The sequence below is a fragment of the Callospermophilus lateralis genome, chromosome 4 (assembly GCF_048772815.1).
Source record: "Callospermophilus lateralis isolate mCalLat2 chromosome 4, mCalLat2.hap1, whole genome shotgun sequence".
NCBI classification, from domain to species: Eukaryota; Metazoa; Chordata; class Mammalia; order Rodentia; family Sciuridae; genus Callospermophilus; species Callospermophilus lateralis.
The window spans coordinates 8,085,860-8,110,609 of NC_135308.1; the positions used below are offsets into that span (position 1 = coordinate 8,085,860).

At 44.0% G+C, this 24,750-nt stretch overlaps 1 protein-coding gene across 4 annotated transcripts in view; it reads left to right on the plus strand.

Annotated features, from left to right (window-relative positions):
• The window catches only part of Kif13b (kinesin family member 13B), a 160,742-nt gene that overhangs the window by 102,130 nt on the left and 33,862 nt on the right, over positions 1-24,750 (plus strand). For all 4 annotated transcript variants that reach the window (XR_013091164.1, XM_076853515.1, XM_076853513.1 and 1 more), the window contains 14 exons: positions 917-1,087; positions 3,090-3,247; positions 4,340-4,472; positions 7,458-7,604; positions 8,164-8,193; positions 9,596-9,695; positions 10,398-10,524; positions 11,218-11,273; positions 13,930-14,054; positions 15,179-15,355; positions 17,742-17,834; positions 20,773-20,925; positions 21,126-21,203; positions 22,299-22,352. Coding sequence is in view for 3 of the 4 variants with exons in the window: in XM_076853515.1 (XP_076709630.1) it covers positions 917-1,087; positions 3,090-3,247; positions 4,340-4,472; positions 7,458-7,604; positions 8,164-8,193; positions 9,596-9,695; positions 10,398-10,524; positions 11,218-11,273; positions 13,930-14,054; positions 15,179-15,355; positions 17,742-17,834; positions 20,773-20,925; positions 21,126-21,203; positions 22,299-22,352 (1,602 nt within the window). In the remaining variant the exon portion in view is untranslated. The remainder of the gene's footprint in view (positions 1-916; positions 1,088-3,089; positions 3,248-4,339; positions 4,473-7,457; positions 7,605-8,163; positions 8,194-9,595; positions 9,696-10,397; positions 10,525-11,217; positions 11,274-13,929; positions 14,055-15,178; positions 15,356-17,741; positions 17,835-20,772; positions 20,926-21,125; positions 21,204-22,298; positions 22,353-24,750) is intronic.

A 24,750-nucleotide genomic window follows, 5' to 3' on the forward strand; every position in this document is an offset into this window, starting at 1 on the left:
ATCACAGAACTCTGCAGTCCTCTAGTCCAGCCCTTAGCCCTGGTGCCCCTCTCCCCACTAAGTTTGTTTAGGGAAGGCATCTGGTCAGCATTGGTACTGACAGCGCAAAATGTCGCCTTCTGCACTTCCCTCCGTTCCCCCCAGAAGCTTAATGCCACATTCTCAGTGACTTTAAAATTCTCCAAAAAATGATTTGGTAGCATGTAACCTTTCTACTTGAGAACCTTGTTATGCTTCATACTTCAAAATATCAAGACAGGTGTGGTAGCGCCCATATGTAATCCCAGCGACTCAGGAGGTGGAGGCAGGAAGATTTCAAGTTCAAAGCCAGCCTCAGCAACTTGGCCAGGCCCTAAGCAACTTAGTGAGACCCTGTCTCAAAAAATAAAAGAGGACTGGGGTTTCAGCCTCAGTGGTAGAGCCCAAATGTTCAATTCCTAGTACCAAAAAAAAAAAAAAATTGTTTTGAATAAATATTTTTCCCTTCCTCGAACATTTATTGCTTTTTGGCGCACATACTGATTTTTTTTTTTAAATTCATTGTACCTGGCTCTTTTTTTTTTTTTTTTTAGGACATATTCATAGTTAGCCAGATTCATATAACTGAATGTTGTTGATGTTCAAGAACTTTCTTCTTCTGAATTGATGACTATTATATTCTTATGTTCTAAGAAACTGGAATTTAAATTCTCCTCATCAGCCTCTAAATACTTCAGTATACCCACCTTTATCATCAAGTCCTTGTCACCCTATATCAGGCCTCTTACTAAATAGGACAGTTGTGGGCACCATTTCAGATGCAGAAATACTCCAGAGCGAATAGGATGTGGTCAGGACAGGAACCCATACCTCTAACTCAGAGTACCACCTGGAATCTTCTGGTTTAAACACCAACAGAGCCCTCTTTTCCTTTCAGGTGAAAATACTTCAAGCCACGGGATTGCCACAGCACTTGGCCCACTTCGTGTTCTGCAAATACGACTTCTGGGATCAGCAGGAACCAGTGATAGTCGTGCCTGAGGTGGATACCTCTTCCTCCCCTGTCAGCAAGGAGCCTCAGTGCATGGTTGTCTTTGATCACTGCAGCGTGAGTTGATTTTGTAGTCTACTCATGTGTAACCAAAAATCAAAAAATAATCCTTATTTCTTTGAATAATTTTGCCAATCTATGTCTTGGACCAGAATGTCTTACAATGGGGATGGAGTAAAGAATTAAAGTCAATGCATTTGACTTGTCCACAGTCAAAGGGTAACTTGTACAGCCAGGCACAGTGGCGCACATCTGTAATTCCAGTGGCTTGGGATCACGAGTTCAAAAACCAGCCTCAACAACTTAGTGAGGCCCTAAGCAACTCAGCGAGACCCTGTCTCTAAATAAAATAGAAAAAAGCCTGGGGATGTGGTTCAGTAGTTAAGTGGCCCTTGGTTCGATCCCTGGTTTAAAAAAAGGGTAATTTGTGCCAAAAAAAAAAAAAAAAAAAATGTGTGTGTGCGCGCTCATGCTTATCTTCTAAGGGAATCCATGTTTTCTGTTACATTAGTGAAGAAAAGAAATTGGAAACAGTTAAGAAGCTAGTGAAAATTAAGGCAACAGACAAGAAATCACTTCATTGGGTCTGAGTTTCTGCTGAGCCCTTTGCCATTCTTTCCTTTTGTTCTTGCCAGTTATATTTCATTGGTGCACTTCTTTTTTCAGCTGAAGGAACCGTTCATAGAAGTTACCTTGTCCACAGTAGTTATTGTCGTGTTTCCTGGGGCTTGTGACCAGCAGAGCCTTCACTGGTCTATCAGTGTTTTTTGTTATTATACCACACTTGATCAACCTCATTTTTTTTTTTTTTGAGTGAGGTTTTTTTCCCCAGTGTGTTTAAATTCCATGACTTTCTTAATACAGCAAAATCCTTATTGCAAAATACTATTCTGTAAAGGAGAAATGGTTGGGTCGGCTGTCTTGGTGCACTTCTGCAATCCTAGTCACTCAGCAGGCTGAGGCAGGAGGATCACAAATTGGAGGCCAGTCGTAGCGATTTATCAAGACCCTGTTTTAAAATAAAAAATAAAAGAAGGTTGCGGATGTAGACCAGTGGTAGCAAGCACCCTTGGGTTTAATCCCCAGTACCCCTTTGCCACACATAAGGACAGGTTGTGAAAATTATTTTTTGTGCTAATAATCATTATTCTTTTATTGTAGATAATGTCCAAAAAACTGGAAAAAGTAATTTTTGCAACATATACTTACCTTATTGGATGTAGAAATTTATATCAAGATATTGTAAATTATTATAATGCTTCATATAGTTAGTTATACATTTAAAAAATATATTTTGAAAATACAATGCAGTGCTGTTCTTACATACTAGACTTTCAAAGTGGAAGGTTTTAAAAAATCAAAGGTTGAATGTTTTCTCTGATATGTAGAGAAAAATATGGTGGGGGGGGTATAAAAAAGAATAGAAGAAAAATCAGTGGAGTAGACAAAGGAGAATAAAGGGAAAGGGGGGGGGGAGTGGATAAGGAAGACAGTGGAATGAGTCTGACCTGACTTTCCTATGCACATATATGAATATACCATGGTGAATCTCACCATCATGTGCATCCACAAGACACTAATTTAAAAAAAAAAAAACTATAATAGCAGAAAGATCAGTAGAACAGAGGGAAGTGAATGAGGAGGGAGGAGGGGAGGGGGGAAGGGAAGGGGGAAGTCCCTGGGACTGAATAGAACAAATTATATTCCATGCCTTTATGTCAAAATAAATTCTATGTCATGTAGGTCTAAAAAGAACCAATGAAAAAATGGAGCCTAAAAAGAAAAAAAGTGGAAGGTTTTGAAAAATTCAGTTAACTTAAAGGCAAGAACCTTTGGCCACCTGGGCACTCCCAATGTGCTTATGAAATTCTTTGGCACCAGAATACTTAATTTTTTGTTGTTGTTTTTGGTGGTGCTATGAAGCTCTGCTCAGTAACGGAAGTATTCTGTTTTCTGTTTCTTTCCTCCCTGATAAAACCTAAGTACATGATTCCTGGTATTAGTAATTGTAAGATTACCAGAAAGTGTTTCTGTTTTGTAATCAGCTATTATCTTTCAGGAGTTTTCTGTTAACATCACAGAAGACTTCATTGAGCATCTATCAGAAGGGGCCTTGGCAATTGAAGTATATGGACATAAAATGAATGACCCCCGGAAAAACCCAGCCCTTTGGGATTTGGGAATCATTCAAGCAAAAACACGAAGTCTTCGGGACAGGTGAATTTTAGATATCCATCTAATTCTACTTATAATTTTACAACATTGCTGTAGATTGATACTTCCATTTATAAAGCTCACTGTTTCCTGAGCATTACCAGGCCCCAGGGCAGATGGTGTTGTGTCCAGGGTGCTTATGTCACAGCTAAACTCCCTAGGACAGTGAACTTGGAAGAATGATGCAAGAAAGACAAGTATGTGGTTATTTAAGAAGAAATAGTGAAATTAATGTGGAGAACGATCACTTATCACTGTGAATTATTTCTAATTAGTGTCAGAGAAACAAATGGAGGTCTGCATCATTACATTTACTCTTTTTAGTTCTTGCTAGTGGCATCGGTGATGGAAGGAGAGAGCCTTATTGTTGACTTTAAAAGGAAGATTTAAAAGGGAGGGGCTGGGGCTGGGGCTGGGGCTCAGTGGTGAAGCTTTTGCCTCGCATATATGGGGCACTGGGTTAGATTTTCAGCACCATGAAAAAAAGGCAACTAAGTGAAATGAAGGTATTGTGTCTCTCTACAACTAAATAAAATAAAGGGAATCACTGAAATAGAAGATGTTTTTACTTTCATTTAATTATAGACAAGAGCCAGATTTCCTTCCTTCCTTCCTTCCTTCCTTCCTTCCTTCCTTCCTTCCTTCCTTCCTTCCTTCCCTCCTTCCTTCCCTCCTTTCTCCATTTAGAAAGTTTTAGCAAATAATTAATTAGAAGGTGAGTTTTTTTTTTCCTTGACTCTTTTCAAGTCATGGGAGTGGAAAGTGCTACCTTTATTTGTTTATGGGAAGGTAGCCCTGTACTTGTTCTGCACATCTCACTAGAATGCTCTGATTTTTGAGTAGCCACTTTGAAAACGATTTTATCATCATATCTTTCTAAGCAAAATAAAGGAGCCATTTCTAGTCTTGATATCAAGTTAGTTTAAATTTGCTGTTCATTGTATTTGCCAGCATGTATTTGTATGTTTCTAATTCAGCCATAGATCAGTTACCCGTTTGGTGGTCGTTTTAGTTCCTTAGTCTCATGTGTAGGTTCCTAAGCTGCCTGTATTGGAAAAGAAATGTGACTTCCCAAGAACTGCACCTGTTTCCTAGGTGGAGCGAAGTCACCAGGAAATTGGAATTCTGGGTTCAGATCTTGGAACAGAATGAGAATGGTGAATACTGCCCTGTAGAAGTGATTCCCGCCAAGGATGTCCCAACGGGAGGAGTCTTCCAGCTCCGGCAGGTAACAGATCACCAATGTGCTTATGAAATTCTTTGGCACCAGAATACTTAATTTTTTGTTGTTGTTTTTGGTGGTGCTGGGGACCAAACCCAGAGCCTCATGCATGCTGTTCAAGCACTGTACCTCTGAGCTACATGTTGGATTCTTTTTAATAGAAAAGTTGATGCTGCTGCTGATATCTAGACTGGCCAAGTCCATCTTACATTAAAATAATTTCCTACTTCATGTGCATTTTCTTTCCTTGTCATGAGTCTTTCTACTTACAATATTTTGAAACCAGCTTCTGGTGTGTTATTAAAAAGATAAACTTGGAATTATAGGGCATAAAACAAACATCAGGCAGGATTGTCACATTCATGAAAACAAGGAGGAGAAGGATTGTGACATGGCCAAAAGAACATGTGTTCACAGGCCAACATGCTGGATTCAGTGCCATCTCTGCAATGTCCTTGCTCTGTACCTATAGGCATGTCCAGTGCCCTCTGCCCTTCACCTGCAGTGTGGAGATGATGGCAACACCAACGTCATGGGACTGGGATGAGGATTAAGAGGGTTGCTATATGTACAGCACAGTGCTCGGCACAGGGAAGATGTTAAATAAATGCATCTGGGTAGATGGGAACACACGCCAGGTCCACATAGCAGAGAAATATGTGACAATAGTCCCTCAACCCTAGGCATGTCGTGATCTGCCAGTCTACTCTGCCAACTGACAGTGGAAGGGAAGTCTTTATGTAATTGCATAAATGATTTGGAAATACCTTTTTTTTTTTTTTTTTTGCTGTGCTTTGCATTAATCTATCACTTAGCAGGCTACTGTATCCTGTAAGATTTTTCCATAGTTTAAAATAAAAGAGTAGCTCAAGAAAATGAATGTTAAAAGTATTCAAAGCCAAATATGAGAAAAGGTTAAAAGAAAGAATTTAACTATTTAAGTTTCTAAATGTCTTACAAGAAGGAAGGTGAAAAGTACTTCTTTTGGACCCCAGCAATGAATGTGAGCAGGTGCATTCACATACAGGCAAGGAACTAAAAGCAAGAGATTGGTTTAAATTGCAGCATGATATGTATGTACAGTAGAATTCTTGCATGTGTGAAGAACTTCTTTCTCTGGGCATCAGTTAAGATGTATATCTTCCTTGGCTGCCTTAGAAATTCCTTCCTGGAAGCAAGACTGGGTGATTTTTCTACCAATTAGTGTAGTTGGATAGTTGAGTGTTGGTCATACTTCTGACACCCTTTACTAAGAGTGCCTGATGATCACTGGACTTTTCAGGAGGGGTTTTTTGAAGGATTGTCTCTTTACCTGGTTGCCAAAAAACGTCACATGAGCTCTGGGAAGTTTCTTCTGTGCAAATGGCAGAATAAAGACCTGAGGCTGGACCTGGGTCTCTTTACGTAGAGTCACGTGCCTGAGGAGCTGGAAGCAGGAGAGGATTGCAGAAGCTCCTGGCAGCCGACTGAGAGGGGCTCAAAGACTGAGAGCACCTGAGTAGGATAAGTTTTAAAATTGGGATATATTCTTCTTGAACAGGACAGTGGCAGAGTACAGCTGATAGGGCTTAGCCACATAGAAACTGCTGTACACAACAAATGCTGGGATATCAGCAGCTGCAACAAGTTCAGCCACTAGTTGAAGTGCACTTTGCACAGCTTTGCTGTGGAGCAGTGAGCTGTCCCCACCCTGCCCTCCTCCCTTCCCTCTCCATACCTAGAACCTTCCCACTGTGTCCATGTTCACTGTTTATGTGTTCCGAACAGATTGCTTTCTGGTTTAAAAGGTAGCAAATTGAAATAATATTAGACTATTAAAATATTTTCTGAGGAATTTTTCCACAGAATAACTGATGCATAGTTTTTAGAAAATATAAACTCAAAAGATGTCTGTATCCCATCCATTCAAACACAGCTTGATGGGATCAATGCATAAGTAGATTTTCCTCATCATGCAAATCTCTTGGGAGCTAAGTGTAGTGGAAGCAGACAAGAGTAATTGATTTGAAACATATTCAGATTCCATTTTCATACTCTGTTTTCTATCCCTAACATTTATAAACTAAGTTTGAAGTCAGTAATTTGAGGATACTGGGAATTCTTTTTGACCATGTACTTCATGGTAAATATATGGAGTCACATAGGAGTTACTCAGAAAACAGTTTTAAGTAGGAACAGCTTTTTCTGATCAGTTCCTTTTGCTGTTTAGCTTAAAATTATTTTTTATTCTGGGATTAGGGCAGCGATTCCAAGGTAGTTCGCCTTTCTAGTTTCTAACTCCGATACCTACGTTTAGATGCTTGCTTTTAGAAGTGGCCCGCATGTGTCTCCTGCCCTTGGTTACTTGCTCTTCGCCTGGGCACGCCACTTGTTTCCCACAGTAATAGTTTAATGACTACATCATGTTTCATTATGCATGCTGGCTTATTTGAACAGTTATGGATACTGTACATTTGATTTATATCTATTTTTTGCTGTTCTTCATAGTGCTTTTAGATTCTTTATAAAAATGCATGATTATTTACTTAGGACATATCCCTACAAAGTCAATTCTGGGGCATAGGATACTTATATTTTTAAGTCATATTGCCCAACTTAAATTATTTTGTAAACCTTGGGCGGTATTGTAAATTGCCTGTTTTACATATAATTGCTAGTGTAACAAGTAGAAATTAAAGTGTGTTGTGGTTATTTTAATTTGTATGTATTTAATTATCAGATAAATTGAACATTGTTTATTAGACAATGGTTCACATTTCCTTTGTTAGAATGTTTTCTTTTAATGTTTCTTTTTATTGATGAAATGTCTTTTTACTTGGTAAAAAGGAACATAAGTTTTCCTGACTGGTTTTGGATTTGTATGTTAGTACTTAAGAGATCTTGTCTCCAAAGTTAAATGTTTTTCTCAGCGTGGACCTGTAGGGGTCTCTCTAAACCAATTTTTTGGAAATAAGAAACTGACTTTTAGACTGAAAATTCTCTGTGGTCCAGGGGCAGTCCCGGCGAGTTCAAGTTGAAGTGAAGTCTGTGCAGGAGTCTGGGACTTTGCCATTGGTGGAAGAGTGTATACTGTCTGTTGGCATTGGATGCCTGAAAGTCAGACCACTCAGGTCCCCCAGAACTCTTGACGCCTTCCAGGTAAGTTTCTGTGACTGTTTTTGGTTTGTTAAAAAACCAACCCAGACCAGAGTCTTTGGGAACCCTGGGCACACTGCGTTCGGGGAATAGTGCTCTTGGCATTGCTTTTTTGTGGAGTCACCTAGCAGACTCTGCTGGCTTGCCCTGGTCCTGGCAAATAGAGGGTTAAAACTCTTCAGCCTCCTCCACTCCCCAGTGCGTGGTGATTAGCTGCTCTACACTGCAGCCCCTCTGCAGAAGCCCCCCACTGGCTTGTGAAGCCTACTTGCCAGCAGGGGTTTGATTTCCCCTGGTGAGTGGGACTGTAAGCCCAGCAGGGTGAGTATTGTACTGGCTCCCGAAAAGGTCAAACAGTGCTCTTCACCCCCAACCCCCAGGGGCTCAAGGTTTTCCTCCACTTCCTGACAACTGTAAAGCTCTGACTGAGGGTGCTGTAGGTGGGAGGTGACACCGTATTTTAATTAAATTGAGGAACAGAAACTCTGGGGGAAGATTCAGACTGTGTAGCCTGATTCTTGGATAATTATTTTGGTTCTCCATGATGCACTTTTTCTTTTAGGAGGAAGAGGAGGACATGGACAGCTACCAGGTAATTGAGCATTGGTTAGCCTGTCAGCTTGATTCAAGTACATAATTACACATTCTAGGAGCTTGTTGTGCTCTTACTTGATAATTAAGTAATTTTGATTCAAATGGTGCATCTTCTTAAAGTAACACAGAGTAGGAGGACAGTATTGTATCATGGGTATCATGGGTCGTGAAGGCAGGTGCATTAGGAGCAGAACATCACTTTGAACCCTGTCCTTTCCCACACCTGGATCTCTCCATCCAGGCTCCTAAAGAGCAGTTTCCCCAGCTGCTCTTCCCTGACCTCTGCTTGAGTGGAGTCATTGGCCCTGCTCCTGTTCCAGTGTTGCCCTGAGCGTGGTCCAGCCCTTGGTGTTTTTCCTTATTTGAAGCCAGTTCTCCCTGAATGCCCACCCTGCACTCATCCAGGGTTTTTGGGGTATTATTTTTCCCTTTCCTCTCTTTCCCTAATGTGCCATATTTTGTCTGTGTCTGTGAAGTTTCATCCTGTTAGTCATCCTTGAGGACTGTTTCAGCCCTGTGGAGCCTGATGATGTCATCCAGTGCAGTCACTCTCTGACTTTGCATCATTCTAATTGGATAGAGATGTCTGCGTTCCTGCAAGTCACTGATAAAACACATTGTATCAGATGGTGTTACATTTAGGGTCCTATGGCACAACAGTAGAGACCTTTTTAAGCTGACATGATTCCATTACTCACTGCTGTTTGGATGTGGTATTTGAGTCCTCTGCGATCTTACTCAAGTAGATACATTGTGCATTCCTCCATGTTGTCCACAAGAATGTCATGGGCTATTTGGTTAAGTGCCCTGGTGAAATCCAGATCCATGGCGTCTGCAGCATTCCACTGACCTACCCTGTCTTGTAACCTTGTTACAGAGGAAATGAGGGAAGATTGGCGTGCTTGCAGGTGTTGACTGGTAGAGTTGTTGGTCTGCTGGTAATGATCCCTGTCCTCTTGTCCTCCCCCATATACAATAAGGGGAGAAGCATTTATGTGGCATGTCTCTAAGAGCCTAGTGCAACGTGGGAAAAGGGGTTGTAGCATTTAAAGCCCCTTCTGATGGTTCTGGACTATGTAAATCTGAAGATTAGTGAATGGAGTTTGTAAATTCTTTCCATCAAAGAGGCCTTATAGACCTTCCTTGCTTGGAGTTCTGTCCCATGAGCCACTAGAAATAACACTGACCTGGGTGCCAGAGATATCCCTTTCAGAAATAATTCTGCTTTAGAAGAAAATGCTTTAGATTCTGAGAGTTTCTCTTTTAAACTAATAATGAAGTTGTGTGTGATACATCTTTTAAACATGTTAGAGAAAGGTGGACTAGAGCATCGGTTTCACAGGTATTGTCTTGACATCACGTTGTATGCGGTGAATATGGTTTCCCTTATTTTCTTCCAGGATCGGGATTTAGAGCGATTACGTAGAAAATGGCTGAATGTGTTAACAAAGCGTCAAGAGTATTTGGATCAACAGCTACAAAAGCTTGTCAGCAAACCTGGTAGGAAGAGCAACTCAATATTTCCCTCCCTGAAGTTGGTGCGTGGTTAACCCTGTTCATAGTCATGTAAATTAAGAGCCTGTGTCAGCGATGTGGATGGCAAGAGCACCTGAGTGTGACTCCTTGCCATGTCCCTTCAAGAGAACATTCATCCAGTTGTGATAATATGTTGGTGTGGTCCCCAACCCCCAACAGAGGAAGGAATTGCAGTGGGCAGAGCACATACTGGCCATTAGAAACAGCTTCAGGAAAGGCGCTGACGTTCCCAAGTATTCTGCCTGGGCCAGGTTGCGGTGTGCCCAGGGGCTGAAGGGGCGTCTCTGCAGGAGCCCAGCTGGCCTTTGCTTGGGTTAGCTCTTCTCACTGTGAGCACCCAGTGCCAGCAACTGAAACATGAAAACTGATATTTCCAGAGGTAGAAACATCAAGTAGCATTTCTGGATCAAGTGTGTGTGTGTGTGTGTGTGTGTGTGTGTGTGCGCGCGCGCGCGCATTACTGATGATTGAATCCAGGGGTGCTCTATCACTGAGCTATGCCCCTTGCGCTTATTTTTTTTAAAATTTTTTAATTTTGAGACAGGTCTTGCTAAATTGCCCAGTCTAGCCCAGAACTTGTGGTCATCCTGCCTTGGCCTTCTGTGTTGTTGGGATTCCTGGTGTGCACCCCCACTCCTGGCCTAATCCTCATTCTTGATGTTCTAGATAAAACAGAGGATGATGCTGACCGTGAGGCACAGCTCCTAGAGATGCGGTTGACTCTAACTGAGGAAAGGAACGCTGTGATGGTCCCCTCTGCTGGCAGTGGCATTCCAGGGGCCCCTGCAGAGTGGTAAGAACCCCTCAGTTCTTGTGGAGTTCTGAGCATTCTCGAACCCCTGCTTTCCATTTGAGTTCTGAGTGTGCTGCTGTTAATGGAAGAGTCGTGATAGCATGTGACAGAGTTGTGTGAATTAAAGGAACTATTAAATTATTTTCATTACTAGAATAACTGTGGTCTAAAATAGCTGCTTTGTTAAATAACATTGTTATTGGCCAAAGTAATTAAGATTTCTGAGAACTTAAATCAATATTTAGTACCACTGTACTTAGCATTAAAAAAATAGTTAATATGTAAATTACTTGGATTATTCATTCCCTTAGAAGAATGTTCAGTCATAAGAAAATTGCATCTGCACCAGTTTTTGGTTTTGGTACCAGCTTAAACTGTACTGTCAGCAAATGTTCTGTGCCACTTTATAGAAATTAAAAATAGTAAGTTAAGCCACACAGAACCCTGGAGTATGTCCTTTAATAAGAAAGTAAGTTGAAATGGGGCTTTATAGAAACAGATGAGTGGTCTTGCAGACCAGTTCTAGTGTCAGCGTAAGAAGTGGCAGTTACAGTTCAGTCTCTGTGGCATTTCTCATGTTAAATTGTAGGAGATCAGTGCCCAGGTGCTGTGGCCGGGACCGTGCTAGCCGTGAGTGTGTGCTGGGGCCATGTCCTCAAGTGTACTAGAGGAGCATTTGTCTCTGTGTTTCAGGACACCAGTTCCTGGGATGGAAGCCCACATTCCTGTTATATTCCTTGACCTGAATGGTAAGTTCAAGGAGTTTTTGAAGGCTTACCTGGGCAAATCAGGTTGACGCTCAGATACTAACCTAGTGTGTCAGTAGGCAACCCGTCCTTCTGAGGTTAGAGGCAGTTTTTTGTGGCTCACACATTCTGATGCTGTTCAAAGACTGAGCTGTTGTAAGTCTTATTCTCCTAACAGCAGTAGACATCTGTTTCATTATGAGGCCTCCTTACATTTCACTGCTGCAACCCTGGTTCTGTGTGCATGCTTCCCCCATCAGGTCAGGATGGTGGTAATGTTTATCTGTATTAAAAATGTTTTCTTCTGGGCTGGGGCTGTAGCTCAGCGGCACTTCCCTAGCATGTGTGAGGCACTGGGTTCGATCCTTAGCACTGCATAAAAAACCAAACAAATAAAGGCATGCTGTCCATCTGCAACTATAAAAAAATTAAAAAAAAATGTTTTCTTGGCTGGGTACAGTGGTGCACACCTGTAATCCCAGTGACTTGGGAGGCCAAGGCAGCAGGATTGCAAGTTTGAGGCCAGCCTCAGCAACTTAGTGAGATCCTGTTTCAAAATAAGAAGTAAAAGGGGCTGAGGATGGTTCAGTGGTAGGGCACCCTGGGTTCAATCCCCAGAACCACACATGCAAAAACTTTTCTTTTTATTCTTTAGGAAAGACTCCTCTCCAGAAGGGACTAATAATACTATGTAGCATGTGATAACTATGTAGCATGTTTTCTTACATTATATAATAATTTTTGTACTTTTTCTGTGAGTCCTTATGCGCTCATTCCTGGATTACCTTTTTTTTTTTTTTTTTTTTTTTTTGTAAATAACTGCTGTCTGCTCCCCCCACAATGTACTCTGCCTGTAGGAGGAAAAAATAGGACACGAAAAGGCAAGTAAAGGAGCTAAAACTAAGTTAAATGTCAGCAGTTAAATTCCTACAGCCTTTGAAAAAGAACTGTGTGTGAAGGTTAAGGCCCCTAGGTAGACGAGCCGCGTGTCCTTGGTGGACCCCTTCTTCTGAGCAGAAAGTGGTGTGCCAGGGTTCTGCACCTGTGCCCCTGAGCTCGCTCACATGGAGGATCCTCACATTTACCCAGAGGTAGAGTACTGGGCCCTGCCACGGTATGCGTGGCCACCTGACGGGGGGGAGCTATTTGTTTTTTAAAGTATTGCTACAAAACACAGTCCTGCCTGTTGTTCTCTGCCGCAGTCTCTGGCTGGGCACAAATCACGAGTCTCCACACAGCTTGTAGATTCAAACAGCAATTCTTTATTCCCGAACTCACACCGGCCGTCTACAAACACGTTCTGGGGGAATCCACGTTCTCTTCCCAAATCCACTTCTCCCAAATCCACACTCTGCCCTAATCCACTACTCTGCCCAAATCCACACTCTGCCCTAATCCACTCTCTCCCAAATCCACTCCACATGGGCTTCTGTCTCCCAAAATATACTGTCTGACCCTAAGCACTCAAGAGGAACTCAGCAGCAGGATACGCCCTATTCTAAAAGAGGAACACCCTAATCTCCTATTACTAAACCGCCCTATTCTAAAGGGGAAACACCCTACTCTCCTATTATGCTAAACTGCCCTATTCTAAAGGGGGAACACCCTAAACACGGATCCTGCCCTGGTCCTTGAGCAAGGTCACCTTTCAGAAGTCCTTCCACTAGACAGCATGGGAGTAAGCTGGCAAGGAATTTGTCATACCTACTTGGCTGATGGCTCCCAGCAGTTCTCTAGAATCTTGGAGACTGAGGGTGACTCTGGTCTCTTAATTTAGGCTTCCCAGATAGGTGAGGGCCATGTACGTGTGTTTGGGGGGGGTTGCATAAGAAAGTGGAGCGGGGAAAAGAGCCCGAGGAAGAAGGCCTGTTAGTCTGGATATTTACAGAGATGATCAGGACTTTGTTGAGTGTTATACATGTTCTTAGTCCACCCAAGCCCACTAGTCCTTTTTTAAAATTTTTAATTTGTTCTTTTCAGTTTTACATTGCAGTATATTTTGACATATTATACATACATACACGGAGTGTAACTTCCCATTCTGTGGTTGCACACGATGTGGAGTTGTCCTGGTCGTGTATTCATATATGAGCCTAGGAGAGTGATGTCTGATTCATTCTATTGCCTTTCCTATTCCCATCCCTCCACCCCCACTTGCTTTTGATGCTTGTGCATTAGCTTAAGGTGGATGGGGACTGGGAGAGGGTTGGGCTGGGAACGAAACACCATGATGCATTCCTAAGTACGGCCTCTGGCTCATGTAGTCAGTCGATCCTTTTGTTGAACTTAACTGTCAAGTAACTGGAATCACTCTCGTTTATTTCTCATTTTTTCAGTGCATTAAAAGGTGGGGCATTTTGGTTACAATCCTGTCATTACATGGGTGAGCAGACCTTGGGTTACCTCCTAGGTGTCTTGGCTTCCTTTGCCTCCCATGTGAGATTAGATGTAAAGGGAGCATTGAGAGATGATTTCTTGAGGCACTTTCCCTCTAAGATCTGTGAACTCTTAAATGGTCATCATTGTGTCACATGAGATTGCATAGCAAAAGCAAATGAAATGTGAAACACAATTTTAATAATAAGCACATTGAAATTTAGCTGGTCAGGGTTACCCTTGAGGACCATCTCCAGGTTTAACGGAGCCTCTTTGCCATCAGCTGATGATTTCAGCTCTCAGGATAACCTTGACGACCCAGAAGCAGGAGGATGGGATGCCACCCTGACTGGGGAAGAGGAGGACGAGTTCTTTGAACTCCAGGTCGTGAAACACCATGATGGAGAGGTGAGTCAAGCAGAGCTCAGGAGGGTCAGATAAAAACTAGTTCCATAGACTTCCCTGGAGCCTCTGGAAGCAGTTACCAAGGTGGTCATTTTAGTGCATATGCTTCTCAACCAAAACCCGTGAAAGCCTTTCCTTCTGACTTCCAAAAAGAGAGAGGCCTGAACATTCTATTCTGCCCATTCACCTTCCTCCTCCCTCTCCGGGTGAAGGATCGTGTGGCCCATGCAGGCCGGCAGTGGTCCGCAGCTGTCCTCTGTCCTCAGCCCCTGAGGTGGAAGTTGAACTGCTGAAGCACAGGGCGTGTGGATGGCACCACATTTGGGATTTGCTTTAAAATTGTTTCTTAAAAACTTTTTGAAAGGAGGAAAAGAACGGATGAAGGTAGTGTGTTGAAATCTTGATTTAAATGGTTGAAGCTGTGTGATGGGTATATCCAGGGACTTTAGTCCCTACTTTCTAACATGCTTGAAAAATTACATCATGAAGTGTTTCAGGGAGGAAAGCTGATGTGTTTCTAAGACGCAGAGCTGAATTCAACGTGAGGACACACTCGGGCACTCGCTCTGAGCTGCATGCTCTAGGATGGCAGACAGGCAGGCCCTTCCTCGAGGACTGGGGCCTGTTGCAGATAAAGTGGGTGTTGGGATATGGCAGCTAAATGCACTGTACGGCCTGGGGCAGGGGAGAGGGAAACATTTGAACACAGACTGTGTAATAAATGACAGTATTGTATCTATGGTGAATCTCCTGAGTGTGGCAGCTCTCTCCCACTCACTCCAAAGTGATTCAGCAAAAATAGTATGTGTGTGTTGGTTGTGACAAAGAGAAGCAAAAGTGACCAAATCCTGACAATAGGTAGATCTCAAAAGGCATATAGGAGTCCATGGAACTGACTTTTGCTACTTTTCTTGATGTTTGAGCACTTTTTAAAATTAAAAAAAAAAAAAAAATGAAGAGCAAGCAGCCCAGTCAGGAAAGCCCCTGCTCTCTGCTCTCCAGACTCAGGTGCCGGAGGCCACATCCTCACAGTCTTGTCTTTTCAGAGCGGTCCTCACAGGAGGACTTTAGCCTAACCTTGGTTTCTTTGGTGGAAAGCACAGTGCATTGTCCTACCTTCTTTGCAGGTGAAAGCAGAGGCCTCCTGGGACTCCGCAGTGCATAGCTGTCCTCAGCTCAGCAAGGGCACGCCCACAGATGAGCGCCTGTTCCTGATCGTGCGTGTGACAGTCCAGCTTAGTCATCCCGCTGACATGCAGCTGGTCTTACGCAAAAGAATTTGTGTGCACGTTCACGGCCGGCAGGTGAGGCCTTACTCCTACTCAACAGCATTTTCACCACAGCCCGCCTGTGGCCAGGGCTGTGACGAGTGGTCACTCTGGCCTGAGACATTGTCTAGGTGAGTGACTGTCCCATGACTGCTCGCTCCAGTCCCCAGGCTGCCATTCTGACTTCCTTCTAATAGTAGTAGATTGTTACACCGAATCTCTTTAGGGCAGATGCACCAGTGGCAGCTGTTCTTGGGGTGCCTCGGGCCCTGCCCGGGCAGGTTTGGCAGTCCTGTTGCCTCTTCTTGCTGTTCCCTGGCAGATCAGCTGTTAGTTTATGAGCACGGGCTGCTTATGCTCCTCTTTCTAGGCCTTTCTTTCATAGCAGTCCTTGCCTTTGGGTTAAAAAGATGAGTAGGAAACAATGTGGGGCTGTACAGGGCAAAAGTTTCCTCACCGAAGCTCCCTGAGCAGCAGCTGCTGTGCTCTATGCTGAGGGCTGGGGTGTGGGCCTCAATTCAGACAGGGGAGGGAGGGCTGTGCAGAGGAGCATGCATTGAGCTGGTACCGTACAGATAGAGTGTTTCATGGGGAGGAGGAGAACACTTCTGCAGAGATCGTGAGGCGGGAGGGCCAGGGCAGCTGGGGAACTTAGGGACTGCAATGTGGTGAGATGAGCCCATGCCAAGGAGCATGGTTGGGAAGAACCTCATGCCACATGAAGGGTTAGGAGGGAATGTCTAGCTGAGAACTTAAACTCTATGGCTTTTCAAATATAAGGATCTGGGAGGTCAACCCATGGATCCTAATTAACCGTCTCGCTCCCTTCTGTGAGGCATTCTCAAACTGACTGAAACCAGGACAGATGAAAATCAGTCTTGTCATTTAAAAGAGCACAGTCATGGTTGACAGACTCCTAAATGTAATCTCCTCCCCTAAAAATTAATCTTTAGTTCTAAATGTCATACTGGTATCAACCTTTGAAGTGAAGACTGGCCATAATGCTGTTGAAATGACAGCTCTTTAACTGCCAGTCCCACAGCAGTAAGACCCCGGCCACAGGGTGAGTGCAGATGCCTACGCAAGTCTCCATGCACTCGTGTCTGGAAGGGCTTGAATGAGACACGCTGCTGTTGGGGAACATTTTGAAGAAAGGGTTTCCATTCCAAATCACCCATCCTGGTTGGCAGGCCCTGAACCTGCCTGGCAGAGTCACCAGCCCTGCAGCGTCCCCCACAGAGAGGGCACTGTTTGTTTTCACTGTAGGGACAATGAGTTGCTACTTTTCTTCCTGGTATTTTTAAGACATGCCATTTCCCCTCCAATCTAAGATATTTCATTGCTGTACATTGCTTCTTTACAGCAAGGACAGGAACTTCCATGTGACCCCTTTTGTGCAAGTTAGCACTACTCATTCCATGCAAATAGAAAACAAAAGAGTGCAGTAACAATGGCATTCACACTGCCCCCACTACCCGCCGAGAGGTAGTAGCTCAGTAATAGCTCAGAGCCACCCACTGCCCACAGTGTCCCTGACCTTGGCTCTGTGCTGTGAGACCAAAGTCCAGGCATGAAGGATGAAGTCGATGGTCTTTGCATTCTGAGGGGCTCAGATCTTTTAAAAATTGATTAAAAAGATTGAATGGGAAATAAGTTCTTATTAAGTTTGTGAAATTATGCATTTTTGAGACTAAGTGGCTTGATTTTTGTCTTTCCTTTGGGTTTTTTATTTTTTCCAGTCACTGCCTTCCCTTTTGCTTAGGGAAAAGGGCTCCATGCCCGTTTCCTGTTCTCTCTTGTCCTTATCTTTATTCACCAATTGTATTCTGCCCTCATCGCTGCTCTCCTCAACCTCTACAGGATGCTCAGTCTTAGCAGCATCTCCAAATGAGTCATCTCTGCATTAATTCAACAGTTCAATTCTGAACTGTGCAAAGAGCGCAGTCAGCATAAACAATGACCAGGCACTCTTAAATCATTCTTTATAACGATCCTGCTCTGGTCAAGAATTTAATGCCCGAACTTGTCAATATTCATGGTACAAAATGTCCATCGTACTGGGAGGGAGAAGCATAAGTGTCACCGGTCCTTGCTTACATCCTCTTTGGAAGGTCATTTCATTGTGTTTTATTTCTATAGTGTTGAAGCAAAGTTTATCCAGATGCCTGGGGCCAGTTTCCAAGTCTGTCCTCGTGTGCTTGGTATGGGGACCTGTCACTGTAGACTCCTAGTCGTTTGGTTCTGTGCAGGGGAGGAAGTTGAGGAAGCTGTATTTAGTGATGTGAATTTCATTGCCTTATGTTGGAAATGTGCTGTTTCCATTTGATCAGAATGAACACAGTATCCTTCATGCTACCTCTGTGCGAGTGTAAACTCAGTTTTTGAGGCAGAAAACTTTATCTTCTGTTTTGTTTTTCTCTAGGGTTTTGCTCAAAGTCTCCTAAAAAAGATGTCTCATCGAAGCTCTATTCCTGGATGTGGAGTGACCTTTGAAATTGTCTCCAATATTCCAGAGGTGAAGGATCATATGCAATTTGAATTTACTAAAAATAAGAACTTAAAAAGAGATAACTCCCTGAAAACTCACGTATGCAAGAAATACATATTAACTGAAAATGTGTACTTAGGGAAATGCTGGAGGTTTCTAGAGGAATTTCCTAATCTTAACTCAGAACACAATGAATTCATGGCCTTAGCAGTTCTAGATTGTGTTTTGTTAAAGAAGAGCTTTCTTTTGAAAAACATCTCAGCATCTTTTTGCTCACTGCACACCGAAGAAGACAAGAGCATAGTGATGTGGCGTCACCCTCAGGGAGGCAGCCCAACCCGGTGTTGAGATTCATGCTGGATTTTGGAATCAAACAAGTCTCATTCTTATCTCTTATTAGCAAAGTGACCTTGGGTCAATTACTCTGAATGTAATTTTTTTTTCAAATGGGGTTAGTCATACATTCTACACAGGGTTGTTTTTAAGGGTTAATGAAACAGTGTGTGTAAAATGTAGTCCACATGACTAGGCAGTAAGTCATGACTGCTGTGGCCATTGTTATATGAGTATTAATATTTTACTACCACTTTTACTATTTCCCTTTGTGAATTAGTTGAGATATTCTGAGGATTCAGATGATTCTGAGGATTTGGTGATTGAAACATGATGAGCATGTGGCTCATACACACTCCTAGTACTTAAGCCCTGAATTAGCTTTATTTGCTGGGCTGGGCAAGGAAGTGTCCCCCCCAGGGACAGAAGTGTGGGTCCTCAGAAGAGGACTCTGAAAACACAAAGGAGTGGTTCCTTCTCCTTCCCTCATTGTCAAAAGGGGAGTGAGAACAGATGGAGTTTCCTGGGGAGTGAAGAGATGGGCACAGGGCACAGCCCCTGCCCTGATGAGCACTGCATCTTGACCTGCATTCCATACCTCAGGAATGTTGATGGATTCTGCTGCCTGTCTGCGTTGCAGGTGGGCAATGTGTGTTCTAAAGCAGGAGCCAGACCCTGAGAAGGAAACAAGTAGACTGCACAGCACTTGGGTTTTGCTTTAGAGCTCTTGTATTGCAAGACACTTTTCTTCTCTCCATTAGTGTCCAGTGGTTCTTTTCTTGATTTTTAAAGTTAGACTTAGATAGAAACCATTAACTGCTTAACTGTTTAATTTGGAGCTTTCTGAGCATTTAGAAATTAAGATGTCTACAGAGTTGAGTCCATTGTGTAATCTTTGGTCTGAAGAAGGATCACTCTCTGTGCTTCATTCATTTGTTTGTAAGATTTTAAACAAGTAAACTTACACGTTTTGCTGAGTCCTAACATTTATTCCCTGTATTTTGTTTTCTGCTTTTCCTCTCTTGGACCTTCACTTTGTCAAAAGGGGAGTGAAAAGATGGGCACAGGGCACAGCCCCTGCCCCTACTTAGGAAACTGTCTTCCTTCTTTCCTTTTCCTCTACAGCTCCCTCTTCTTTCCTTGGAGGTTTCTTATTCTTTTTAAAAGTGTTTTTATTTTTCGGGTGATAGTTTTAAAAGAGAAAACATGTGGGGCAGTCAGTTTGGAGACAATACCCTCACGGGATGAGGTGTTGATAGCTAGCTGAGCAACCCAGTGGTAGACCATTGTTTCTACATTATCAAATCCTGATGATAAAGAAAAAGGAAAAGGGAAACTTAAAACTTGTGTGAGAGTAGTCTTAGATGTAAAATGAGAAGAACCTTTATCAAGCTAGGGTTTCATCATGAAAAAGTCCTATGTGTGCCTTGTGTTGCAAGTTCCAAAAGCCATGAGAAAGGAGGGATCTAGCCAGACGGCAGCAAGACAGGTTCTGTCTCTCTCTGAGAAACTGCTCCCTACAGCCTCTTACTAGCTCTATGTGGACCGGTGAGAGGGGTCCTCAGTGCCTGGGAGTCTAGGCCCAGGGGCTTCTCTTGCCTCTCTGGCTAATCGTGGCTGACTCCTCTCTCCATGGTCATCACAGGCCCAGAGGAGACTGTAGGAGGCAGTGTCTTGGTGAACTTAAGCCAGTTGATGAATCCACCTGTATTTGATCTGTCCTAAGACTCATTTATAGTCTTAAAAAAAGTCCCTGAAATTAGAATGCCTTATAACTGATGGTATCTTAAAATTAATTGGCAGGTCTTTTTCCTTAGTTGTGTATAAATGTTCGTCTTATGTTGATGGCATTTAAGATGTGATAACATCTGGATGTACATTGTGTAGTTTTTGGTATAAGAAACTCACAAGTAATTTTCCCTGAGAAGAATTTGCCATGAAGATGTTCTTCTTGAAACAAGGACATACGTGAATAAGATCACACATTAACAGACTCGTGAGTTTCCCGTTCATGTGCACGGCCAGCTCGGGCCAGCTTGCTCAGAGGCGTAGGATGGCCTCTACTGGAAGCAGGCCAGTGAGAAGTTGCCGCCATTCTTCCTTCTGGCTCTGAGCCTGTGGCCCCTGCAGCCCAGAGTGAGGATGGACACTGTGTTGAAGTTCTGCCACCCATGATGAGCTGCTCAGTGACCGCTGAAACCCAGCCCTGTCCACCTGCCTCTGCTTCCCGCTGAATCGTTGGGTCCCTGTGTCTGGCAGGTCATCTTCCCTTCCTCCTGCCCTGAGTTGCCCCAGAGCTGTGTGCCTGCAGGGCTCTTGTCCTAGTGGCCTTATTTCTGGCTGGCCCACAAAGGTGTTTCTGACCAGTGGGGCTTGTTTTCTGCAGTGGACATAGAGTAGGAGCAGGGTTGTCAGGAGGTGCTTCTGCAGCTTTACCCTTCACGTCAGCTATTGCCCGAGTTGCCACGTCATAGTTTCTGTGGAAAATTCCGAGTTCCAGAAGCCCACATGAATGGGAGTGTTTGAATCTCTTCCCTTTGTCAGTTCAGAACACCTGGAGTGGACCGAGAAGCTCTTGGGCACTGGCATCTGCGCCCTGCTTGATTTCAACAAAAGGTGTTCTCTTCTGCAGGAGGCCCAGGGAGTGGAGGAGCGAGAGGCGTTAGCAAGGATGGCTGCCAACGTGGAGAACCCGGCTTCTGCCGACTCAGAGGCGTATATCGAGAAGTACCTGCGGAGTGTGCTGGCCGTGGAAAACCTGCTGACCCTGGATCGCCTGCGCCAGGTCAGCGGTGCCCTTGCTTGGCCTGGTCCTACACCTGTCCAGCGTGATTGCATGTGAATTCTAGTTAACCTTGAATAGCCCAAATGATGAAATGATGTCATTCTGTCATGCCAAGTGACAGCCCTCATGTCACTGCTGCAGACTGGGTTGCTCTGGGTGCACCTCTAACCTGCCTTCCCCTGCCTGTGTTCTGATTCCAGGAAGTGGCCGTGAAGGAGCAGCTGACCGGGAAAGGCAAGCTGAGCAGGAGGAGTATTAGCTCTCCCAATGTGAACAGAGTGAGTAGCCTGCTGGCTCGCAGGGCAGCCAAGAAACCTCTCCTCCTTGCTGGGCTAAATGTGGGCGCCTTGAGCCCCCAGGTGACACTCCCTTCCTTTTCTCAGGGATGCCTGGGCCCTTCTTCACTCCACCTCCTGCTGCTGTGGGAGCCCTTTCATGCCTTCCACACGTTCTCCTGTCTGCCTGCCACCACAGCTAGTGCACCTGTGGGGTCACAGGTGTCTATGGAGCTAAGCCCAGGGTAGCCGCGTGCCAAGGGCAAGCCGGCTTGGCTCCTCAGCTGGAGTCGATTATTTTTATGTTGAAAAGTCTGGAGTAGGTCACACACCAGTTGCTTGCACACTGGGGTAAATGAGTAAAACAGCTTAGGTTTGTTTATAATGGTGGCTTAAGTCAGTTTATTTTTAAAAAAGCATAGATAGAATTTGTTGGTAAATTATATATAGATTATATTCAATATGGGAAGAATTCTTCAAAAATAAAGATGCTGTGTCTCCCAGATTTCTCTCTTTCCTCATTTTTGATGAAGATGTGGATATGAAAAATACTACTTTGTCCTCACTGCACACCAAGAAAGCTCACATTACAAGTGTGTAGGAAAGAGCAGCTGCCCACAGCCGTCCCGTTGGGAGGGGAGTGAGTGACATAGAAGATTTTGCCCTGGAGATCCCAGGGCCCATGGTGAATGCCGAATGATATCACGATCAATGTCAGACGGAGAACTAGGACCACTCTCAGACATGTAGAAATGCCATTGTAACTCAAGGTCAATGTCTTCTTATTCCTTCAGAAAATGCTGTATTAAAATACACTGGTATATGCAGAGATATGGCATTTTGGGATCCTACAGTTTAAAATAGATAGTTTGTGAATTTCCATTTACTACTAGCACCCAGAGAAAGGGCTCAGGCCATGGTGGGATGCCTCAGTGCATGCCCACATACTGGTCTGTGATAAGCCTCCCACCAGAACACTATCGGTGACCAGCTCAGTGTTTCCATTCCCAAGAGCACTGGTCTTGATTTGGTTCTTATATTAGATGTTTCATGCTTTCACACCTGAAGGATTGATCCCCTGCCTCTGTTTCTTCCCAGTTGTCTGGAAGCCGGCAAGACCTTATCCCCTCGTACAGTCTGGGCATCAACAAGGTAAAGGCAGTCCCTGTTCCTGTCTGTATTGGTCTGTTTCCGTTCAGCCTTCATCTGCTCACCTCTCCCAGGGGAACTTTGCATGCCAGAGTTCTTCCTACTCCTCTGCACTGTGTGACATTTACTGGGAGATGTTTAGAGTTCGTTTCTTCTAATCTGCCACAACACCCTCTTATTACTGGGATTAAAAAACAATTTCTTTTTTTTTTTTTTTTTGCTAATATTTCTGTCTACAGTATTTTCTCATTTCTGCCAGAAAAGGAATTTCATATCAGCTTTTGAATAGTGAAGTATTGATATAGTGATTCAAAATTTATGAGGAAGAAGAAAATTATACCTGACAGTTAATAGTGTTTGTTAAAAGGAAGAAAAATCAGGGAACAGAAATTTTATTAGCTAGAATTTACTTATTTTGTTGTTAATACAGCTTTGCCCTGTGACAGAGTTTCCAGCAATAGAAACTCAACACTGTTTACTTGAGGAAGGTTGGTGCTCCTGTACCCATCTTTCTGGAAGCCTGCATGTCATAGTTGGTGCCTGTGTTTTCTGAGGGACCTAGTCAGTGCTGGTGCTGGCCTGTGTCATGCTCCCTAATAATGCTATGGCCCTGCGTTGGCGGTGGTGTTGCTATGTGAGTGCTGTGGCGTGGGCTGCCTCAGAATCACCAGGGGCGAGAGGTCAAAGGGCTTTTCAGTGGCAGTCAGCATGGCCGAGTGGGCTCTTGATGCTCTTTCTATATACTACTCTTTCTCTACTTGATAATTTTTCTTTTCTTTTTTTTTGATAATTTTTCTATACTCTTTTTGCATGTTTGACATTTTCCTTATAAAAATTTACAGTGAAAAAGAAGTTAATAATGAAGGACTTATTTTAAGATCTAGATTATTAGTGGTTTGCCTAAACACACACACACAAACATACACACACGTAAACTACTCTTCTTCAGTTTACTGATGCACTACATGTGTGTGGGTCTCTTAGTTCTTATTTATGCTAGAACACTGAATTATTCAATTAGTTCAGCTTAGGACCTGAAGAAAACAGAATTCTTGAAAACTTGATTGTATAGTGTTTTTTTTTTTCTTTTTTTTCGGGGGGGTGGGGTACCTGAGATTGAAACCAGGGGTGCTTAACCACTGAGCCACAACCCTCCCTGCCCTTTTAAATTTAGAGACAGGGTCTCACTAAGTTGCTTAGGGTCTTGCTAAGCTCCTGAGCCTGGCTTTGAACTTGTGATCCTCCTCCTCAGCATCCTGAGCCTGTGGGATTTTAGGTGTGTGCCACCACACCTGGTTTGTATAGTGATTTTTAAATGTGAATGAAGAATGTATCTTAAGGAAAATATAATAAAAAGCATGACTTCCTGTGTTTTGGGAAGTGTATATGACCCAGATCTTCCTGCTATCTTTCCTGTCTCCCCTCACTTTCCTTGTCTCAAAACAGAGACAGTCATAGCATCTGTTTCAGAGAGCATGGCTGTGCTTCATCCACACCCAGTGCACAGACCCAGGGACACAGATGCTGCTCTGGAGGTCGAGACACACACAGTGAGAGCACCTGGGAGGCAGTGCCCGCTTTCCAGGCATCCTGCAGGGATTGGGAGGGGCCTCAGAGGCAGGGAGGCTGTGTGGAGCCTGAAGGGCTGTGCGGAGGGGCACACAGGCAGGCGAGGAGTCGGAGCCCCGTGTTCCCGGCAGAAGCACCCACGTGAACACAGGCTCAGGAAGATAAGCTTGGCCTGTTCAGGACAGCACCTGCTGCCAGTCAGGTAGCGGGAGCTGCGGCATGTGCCCATAGCGGAGGACTTGCTCATAGGGCTAACCCCACTTGCCAAGGAGTGATGGGGCTGGGAGGCCATGGGGGACTGGAAGGCAGGGCAGGGATTGGCCTACATTTGAACTGGACAGTTGGCTTGAATGGTCCAGCTGAGCTCTACCTGTTCCGCGCATGCCAGTGTAGTGTGTAAGCTTACACTAGGAAACTATATACAGTGCAAAAGTGAGAAACACTTTTTTGAATTAGAAAGTGGGAGAGCAGCTAGGGGAGGAAGAGAGGAAGAGAGATGGGATGCTAGGAGAGATAGACTCCAGAATAGAGAAATGGACTCCAGGAGTTGGTGGACATGAAGGAGGTTGAGGGAGGGAAGAGACGAGAGTAGGGTCCAGGTTTGGGTGACTGCGAGATCTCTGAGAGATGAACCGCAGGAGGAGCAGGTTTGGGAAGTTCTATTTCTGAGGTAACGAGATTGAAGATGAAGCCAGGGCTGGGTTCAGGTGAGGGAGCCCCAGGGACAGTGGAGACAGTACAGGGAATTAGGTGTCACTGGGAGCTGTGAGGGAAGGCTGAGAGGTCGGGGTTGGGAATGCGGGGGAAGTGTTACAAGGAACCCTTCCAGCTC